General features: G+C 38.0%; 1 protein-coding gene across 1 annotated transcript; it reads right to left on the bottom strand.

The window, feature by feature from the left end:
- Window positions 1-4,625: 4,625 nt before the first annotated feature.
- Window positions 4,626-6,395, bottom strand: LOC145981727 (uncharacterized). Its single transcript, XM_083115136.1, has one exon. The coding sequence runs from the start codon at window positions 6,393-6,395 to the stop codon at window positions 4,626-4,628; it is 1,770 nt and encodes a 589-aa protein (XP_082971262.1).
- Between the last annotated feature and the right edge of the window lie 2,875 nt (window positions 6,396-9,270).

Genomic DNA, 9,270 nt, shown 5'->3' with positions numbered 1-9,270 from the left:
GTGAGAGTCATAGTTATATAGCAGGACGATTTAGAAGATTACGAGGAACCAAAACCGGATAGTGTTGGTTGTGCCCTTGGATGTATTTAAAGGAGGTTCCAACGGGTCCAACACCCCCCTCCCCCTTCGGTTCAGTAAAATTACCAGATTTGTCTGTTCTATCCGCTATGCGCAGAGACTGGTTCTTAAAAATTTCTTCAGACTTATTTTGTTATAAATTAGAAGCGTATAGAATGGGATACGGATGAGAGAGAAATTAATTCCACACACCAGATGGGACTGGAAAGTAAATGTCTGCAATTTCCTCATAGTTTCGGAATTTCTGTGGAAAATACTCAAAAAACTTGACATTTCACAAATTCTATAATGCCACATGTAATTTCTGCCCGAAGCAGCTGCTTGTGAACTTATAGCGCGAACATTATAATTTCATTAGAAGTTCCCGATATGGTTTGTTATCATTCAAGATTTAAGTATTCCACAGGTTCTAATTTTTTGATAATTTGAAATTTCCCAACTGTCGAAAGTCGATAAACCATTTTCCAAACTTTAGATCGGAATGGGAAACTTGTCCCTGTTGGAGATTGTAACTGCATCTGGGTTAGTTTCAGCTATTAGTACTTCTACTCTCTCTGGGTTGAGTGGGTGTGGATTTAGTAGAAAAATAGTTGGTGAAGCATATGATGGTGCCGATGTAATGGGTGGTAGAATTAAGGGATGAGATAGATTGATAATTTCAGAGAAGTGTCCAAAAGCAATTTTTGTACATTTTAACCCTGGCCATTGCCCATTTCTGTGGAATTTCTGCGATATTCAGACTGTCAAATCAGTTATATTTTTTCCCACTCGAGTCTTCTCAAGGGAGCAGCCCCCTTTGGTTAGCACATCGTGGGTACCGGGTTCGAAACCCGAAATGAGCATAGGCATTTGTGGGTGTCCATTCATCAATTTCATCATGTCATCGTTATCCCGATCTTCGGAAATTAGTCAAAAGTGGCACAAAAGACAAAGTAAAATCATGCAAATCAATCAATCAATCTTCTCAAAGTAATTTGGTTGTAAAAAATGCAGTGCAAGATAGGTAGGGAAGAACTGTAAGGTTCTCAAGTTGTTTGACACAAGATGTACCGAAAATGATCAATGCTCAGTAGGGTGACTTGTGAAATCGTATGCACTAATAATAGAAACTTTATTGTTGTCCATTTCTGGACGATTTTGAAATAGAAATGAACCGAATTTTCTCTGAACACAGTCAACATTGAAAAATTGCAACAACTTATTCCAATATGAAATGTCCATTCCTCATTCATTGGAACAGTGTGTCAAAATGTTTAATGCCCTGGTTGATATTTTTTACATTTTCAAATCTGAATGAAAAATGTGGTGTGGCAAATAGTAATTGAAAAGGCATGTCCAGGGTTTGCATCGTAGGCAGTAGAAAATTGTGACAAGCTCTTGTACTCAAATATGCACAAATTGTTGGTGATCTTGCCTACACTGCCAGTTTCATCTTCAACACCGAGAGGATGTGTTTAACATTTAGGAGGATGAAATAATGACCTCGCAATTCAACGGGAGATCCTTGACTAATGGACTCTGCACTGTTAAGTGTGCATACATACGAATATTATAATAACACCGTTGTTGTTATTTTTAATTTTGTAGCAAGGAGGAAAAGACTAATTCTAGCATTGTAATTCTTTTTTAAAGAGAAGCTGGGATTAGCTTCTTCAAAAGCATTTTCTTCTCATTTTATGTAGAAAAGTTAGAAGTTCGTAGATAGACTTAATTTAATAAATGTGTGACCTTTCATGTGGTGGCATAATGGATTTTGATAGCCAGATTATACCTAGGGACTTTATACGCTATACTTCCAGGATTCTCAGAGACAATCCCGGAATGGTATCATTTGTCCCGGTGTTAAGAATAGTTTCTGGGGGTTGCACAAAAGCCCTGGTATCGGGTGGGAAAGAAGAAATCATTAAGACTCCTACTATCCTAAACTTTTTTTATATTTAAATGAGTGGACGTAATTTTTAAATGCTTATTTTTCAAAATAATCTAACTCTACATTGAACCAATCTCTCTATAATACAAGAGTTAACGAGATACAGACGGTAATGCAAACATCTTTGACTTCACGATCGCGCCTCCGCCTGCTAGTGGTGCTAGAGGCGGGACAAAACTAATGTCGATAGAACAATAAAGAGGATTACATTTTTCTCGCAAGTCAACTTACTTGTAGAGAAGTTTTATTCTGATGAAGGGAATCGCCAATGTACAGAAAATGATAGCTAAAGTGATATTGAACATCAATGAAATTGGATTAGAAGTTTATATTGTTTTCTTGAAACGAAGAAAATGGAAATATATGAGTATAGAAAACTCAATGTAATTTGTAGTCTCTCCTATGTAAATGGGAATGTTCTTAACATGGATCAGGCTACCTAACATAAGACGGAATATTTTGGTCTCATTTCGAAATAATCAAATTGATATATGTAATTTTACAAATATACAGCACGTTGTGAGGAAGGTATCACGACGCCAAGGGTCCCGGGTTCGAATCCCGCTCGGGCTTGGTTGTTTGTGAATGTCCGTTCATCAGTTTCATCATTTCATCACTCATCCCCATCTTTGCAAATTAGCCAAGAGGCACAAACGCGAAGTAAAATAAACTAAATCAATCAATCAATCATGTTAATAACTTTAATTGTACAGTTGATAAGTATACAATAGGAAAAACTCAGAAAAATGGGTCTATCTAACCAAGTACAGTTCTTAATGGACTTAGCTATTAAACAAAAAAGCAACAAAAATATGAGGAAAGAGTGGATGGCAAATGCCCTTCCTTGCCTTTATGTTGCGGCGCCTACGGGTGTGTCTAGAAAGGGTTACCCCTTACACTCGAAACAGAAAATATTCTGCGTAACTAAAATAATTCTTGAAGCTTTCCTGGCGGCGAATATTGAAGAGGTTTTCTCGGGCAATCAGCCAGGTGATTTCCGGAAAGGCTTCCGAGCATTCGAGAGTTAACGTCACTCATCTTCAGGGAATGAAGTGCAGAGAAAAGGCAGGGTGACGTTATGTGTATTTGGTGTGGGTGGGGTCCGGTGTAGGTGGCGGGCCAATCAGGTGGTGTTTCTCCGACGTCCGCGCTCCCAGTCGACTATCGCTAACCAGGCTGGGTCCAGTTTGAGTCCCGTGTCCCTGTTGAGGTTGTCCTTTTCTTCCGTGTATGGCTATTGCTTCTTTGATGAGATGGTCCCTGTTTGCAAGCAGAATGATAAAAACGAAATATAAATGGAATAGTTGTATGGAATGTTTACCAAATAGTGGGCATAAGGTGCCTGAAAAACTGTCTGGTTTTGATATTTATAGGGCAAAAGGTATAACTCTATAGGCCTTCCGCCAATTGGGGAGACGACAGTGTGACGGCTGTGTCGGCGAGAAACCAACCACGAACCACCACGCTGCGGCCACCTTTACCACCCTCCCTCATTGATTTGAGGCTGGGTCAACCCAAGAGCCGGAAAAACCCCGATCTTAGATCATCCACCCCGAGAATCGTGAGGCAGCCGGACACCTTACCGACTAGACCACCGCACCCTTATATCCTTATCCACTATAGAAACAAAATACTGTTATTATTTTTGTACATCGTAGGCGATGAAAAATGATTTTCTATCCTTGTTCATTTCCTTCTGAGTTTTAGTCTTTGCTCCAAATTATTTTATGCAAATATCATCAACTTATGTACAGTCACGGACAGTTCTGGGTTGTAGTGAATCCATTAACTTTCAATGAAATGATTACAACTCAGCAGTGTCCGTGACTGTACGTCGTAACCAACTTCACTGTTATTATTTTTTTCTGCAGGTTCTGTACAAAAATGGCCTCGAAGCAGATGTACTGGAAATATCTGTCCTAGGGTGTGACGTCATATGCCCTTTGAATCAGTTTTTAGAAGTGACAGCATCACAGATTCCGGAAAATTGGGAACAAGAGTGCAACCTTGTTCAATGCTAAAACTAGATGCAAAATTAAAATCTGGAAATTATAACGAAAGTATAATTTTTACTAAATATATGTATTTTTTTTTAGAAGAGATAAAGTATATATACTTGATGTTTGTATGGTTCAAAAACCTGTGTCTTGAAGTAATAATTTTCTTTTTCACTCTGGGTGGCTAGTTTACAAGGTTATATATTCTAATATTTTTTATTGGGTTTTATTTATGCAAGAACAACCAATGCTGACAAGATATAGCTTACAATTGCATGCTAGAAACACAACGTATACCAATCATTGCACCTTCAGAATTAAGATAAATATTTCATTGGCTTGATGAAAATAAGTACTCCATACGTGTGTTTCAAGTACATCACAAACTATTGCATTGTGGCATCTAGCAGCCATGATTGAGGCCAGTTCTTGTAAGCGGTTGGCGGGAGATACTAACGTAGACATTCGTGATTTATAACAAACGTGCAGTTGGTGCATATGTAACGACATGTTATGTATAAAACGACACAAAAAATGCGCCGCAAGCATGGCGACTGTGCGCAACCTGACGTCCCATGAAACCCACCTATAGTATTAGAGAATTTCAAACAGTGTGCGCACTATTTGTTTACAACTCTCTTTATAAACACTTCAATTGTTAGTGTAAATAATGACAACAGTAATCCAATACCCATTAGAGCAAATGACACTCGTACATGTTCAATTATTAAGGGCTTTGGTTGAGAACTCACTTCAGTATCACGCAGTATATCAAATTTCTTGGGTCTGTTTTGCCTAAATATCTCTCTGTCCCATTGAAAAATTATACCACCACTTTGAAGTCTTCTCAGAAAATCATTGAATTTCGCAATTAATGGAAATCTTCTCTCGGTCATTAGACTGACATACAACGATATTTCCTCCTGCATAAGATGCAACTTAAGCAGCGCTTTCTCATCCAGGTAATCGGCATTACACAGATATCCTGAAACGGTCTTATCCGCCATTATCCCAATTCCTACCGTTTTCACGAGATCGTTCAGCACCTGACCGTCAGTCTCGTCCAAGATCCTCGATACCATCTTTCGAACATTTTCATCTTCGATGGTTTTCAAAAGTTCCATGTAACCTCGTTCAACGGTTCCCCATTGAAGTCCCGATTTCACGAACTCTTCGATGGTGTCTATTGGTTTATCCGAAACAGGAATTGTCAGATGCGATACAATTTTGCAGTTAAATCCAGTAATCAATAGCATAGAAACAAGCGAAGTGGACAGTAGCAGATGTCTTATGGGTGTGACAGGAGATTCTTCTACACCAAGACCCACTAACAGACTTACACAGTGCAGAAAAGCATACGTTTTAGCTGTGTAGGGACTTATTACTGCTTCAAGAAATGCCTTGTGGTACAGTATAGCAAACCAGTGCAGACAGAGAGAACTGACTATAACAAATGCTATGATAAGACTCCAGGTGACAAGATCGTAAGATTCGAGTATGGACCACAAGCTTATGTTGTATTTAGGCTTTGGAGTGAGCAACGTGAAAGATGATGGAACAAATGGTATTGTCAATTCGAACAGAGGATGTAGGATATGTGTTGAAAATATACCAATAATGCCAGCACTGTACCGTCCGTACAAAACAGATCCTATGAATCCAACGAAGATGCCATTTTCCAACCGATATCCATACTCACCTTCAGAAATGTCGAAATCCCAAGTAAAGTTATGCATGTTTGAAAACGCAGTTGCTATTCTGAAGTCAGTCCCATCAAGGGTGTCATTTTGGAAGATTATGTATGGATCGCAGTGAAGTACACTCATCTTCAAAGCAACGCCATTCAGATTCTTCAATTTGTCTGCAAAGAAGTTAGAATCACCAAGGAGAGTGGTTCCGTTCCAATACGCAATTGTTCTAATTTCCGCGGGTTCTAAATTGTATCCTATACGATGAGACAGAATTTCATAAACCAACCCTTTGTCCGAATGTAGAGTCTTGTTTGCCAAAGGTTTCACGACGAGTGTGTTTGGGGATCTTCTAAGAAACGAACGATCAATGCAAACTCCCCCCAAATGAGAACTTGAATTCATTACAATAAGATATCTATGTTCTCTTCTTTGTTCAGATTCTACCATCACCTTGTTAATGGTACGAGTAATATTTAAGACAAGCTCTGAGAAAATTAAGAAGGTTTTACATCCTAGATTCATTGTCTGTAGCAGGAACTCTTCAGCGTCTTCATCTTCAAGTGACGTGTAGATGCTGTGAATTGTAGGGGTAAAGCAATCTGTCAAATTTCTGACACAATTTTCTAAATATGAACCTTCCTCTTGTATTATCACGATGAACTTCTCTTCCACAAAGAATTTATTCAAGATGTTTGTCATTAGGGTCTGCAAAGTTCTTTGATTGTCTTGATTTATATAGTGACTAACTTCAGCTAATATTGTTATGAGCGACATTTGGTATACCAGGACTTCTGTTATCATCACTCGTTAATTACTATCCTGAAAATAAAGTAATATATTTTCAAATATTACACGTGATATAAATTCAAGCAGTGAAACTTTGAATGTCAAATACGTCATTAGCACCAGAAAGAAATAACGAAGAAAGCAGTCCTACTTCTTCAAGTAAATTCTTCAACAAATAAGAAACAAATCAGTTAAAATAATATTCATAACCATATTGTAGTGTTATTGTATCAATTGTAGATATACACAAATAGATACTGAAATTACAAAATAACTCAAATTCGTAAGTATTTGACGCTAGAGAAATTTTGAAAAAATTTATTCATTTACTCTTGATATGATTTTCAGGATATTATGAGGAAATATACACGTCCGTCTGTTAAAAATTCATTTAGCCCTTCAATATTTTACCAGGACACTGACTATAAGTGGCGAAGAAAGTAACTTACTCTTCCTGTTTCCAAATCGAATCCAAGAAAGTCACAGGTCTAAGCCAATGAGAGGAACACCTGATCAACAATCGTTCGCATTCTGCATTGGTATACTTTCTTCCTCGAACATTGTTCCCCACATGTACTTCGGAGACTGGTCAATACAAAAACGTCCACAGCCGTCTGACATAAGAGGTAATTTAGATGGCTTCTCATTAAGCACGTGGAATGCTTAAAACGACGTGTTAAACAGTACACCTGTGACAAGTAATTATTTGAGAACATCTGGGTTCCTTAATTACATTCCAATTTGAAGAAAGGACTTCTCTGTTATCAAGTGCATGTCACAGGTAAGCGAGTGAGTTTTCTAATCATAATTATACTGATATTTAGGTTATGGAACAAGAATGACAGTAAAAATTGAAATTGTGTTAAGAAGTGCAGAACAACCTTCCAACAATATTAGTAGTGGTATTGGCTATAGGATGAGGACAGAAAAAGTACGAATCCCCTCAAGCAGATTTGGCTACACTTAAAACAGGCTCAACATGCCCATATGAGCTTTTTGCTCAAGTGTGGAATCTTGTCTAATCCAAGATTTTTGTAAAAATGCCCTCGGGAATTTCCCGAGAAAGTACGAACCCCCCTCAGATTGATTTGCCTACACTTAAAACAGGCACTTCTGTGAGATTGTTGTCCATAAATTTGTTAAAAATATGCCCCTCTTCATATTTTTTTTGCCCACACCTAAAACTACGCAAACGTATTAACGCACACCCACACCCACCCACACCCACCCACACATATTTACTTCCGGTCCACTTCCGGTCCACTTCCGGTCCACTTCCGGTCCACTTCCGGTTCACTTCCGGTCCACTTCCGGTCCACTTCCGGTTCACTTCCGGTTCACTTCCGGTTTGCCTACTTCCGGTCCACTTGTGGCCAAGTTGTGGCCTATTTCTGATATTTTTATCCAGCATAGAGATTAGATTTGACCCCCAAGAAATTGTATATAAATACCAAAGCCAAAAATATTAAGTGTATACACACATACACACGTACACACACACACACAGCACAGTGTTGAACCCAGCTGATATTTTTATCCAGCATAGAGATTAGATTTGACCCCCAAGAAATTGTATATAAATACCAAAGCCAAAAATATTAAGTGTATACACACATACACACGTACACACACACACAGCACAGTGTTGAACCCAACTGATATTTTTATCCAGCATAGAGATTAGATTTGACCCCCAAGAAATTGTATATAAATACCAAAGCCAAAAATATTAAGTGTATACACACATACACACGTACACACACACACAAATCACACAGCTGAACTTAACTGATATTTTTTATTCAGTATAAAGTTTTGAATTGAAACCCAGGAAATTGTATATAATAAACAACAGCAAAAATGCCGAATCAAAAATATTGTAATCAGTGCAATAAAAATATATCCAGCTCCAATTGGGCCAAGCACCAAAAGATTTGTAACCCAGACAAATACAGAACTCCCACAATAATTTCCCCCAAATGCCATAGAGAATATAACATGGAATATTTCACATATAAACATAAAGATACTTGCTCTGCACAATCATCAACACAACCATCTACTTCTGGTCTGAAAAGAAGGCACGAAGCACCTGTTAATGCCAGAGCAGCAAAGCAGCCACGCTATGAACCTATCCGTAGCAGTTTTAACGGCCAATTAAGGGATCACCGGTTTGTATCAGAGCCAAGATGTGGCATTGAGAATTTCTTGAACAGTGTAAATCCTGATGTGCAGGCAATTCTAAATGCACAAAATGGCTCTTATAAGTTGTCCCTTAAATTGTTTGTACAATATAAGAAACCAAATGACACAAAATTTACACAGCCCCACATAACAGAAACTGTACCGGTATATTCAAACGCAAATTCAGACAAAATAATAAGCAGATTGATGGATCAATTGAATATGAAACACTCTGAATTTGCAGCAAAAGAGTCAGGATGGAGCCTGTGCGGCTCTCCACACAAGTTATATGTTAATATTTCTGAATTCAGCCCATTAAAAGGTTCCACTTATGTGCCATTACCTGCCAATATCAAAAACAAAAGAGCCGTGGTCAATATAAAAAATAATGACGCGAAATGCTTTTTGTGGTGTATATTAGCTGCTTTGTTTCCAGTTTCAAGGCATCCTGAGAGAATAAATTATTACAAACAACATGAGCACGATTTTGACGATGCAATGGAGGGTTTAGAATATCCAATGTCTGTTCAGAATATTGATAAATTTGAAAAAAGGGCCAGGCATATCAATGGCAAACAATTATCTATTAATGTATTTATTTGTT

Source organism: Lepisma saccharinum, chromosome 30 (genome assembly GCF_977018435.1).
Source record: "Lepisma saccharinum chromosome 30, izLepSacc3.1, whole genome shotgun sequence".
In the NCBI taxonomy this organism is placed as follows: domain Eukaryota; kingdom Metazoa; phylum Arthropoda; class Insecta; order Zygentoma; family Lepismatidae; genus Lepisma; species Lepisma saccharinum.
This window is presented reverse-complemented; position numbering and strand designations above follow the sequence as displayed.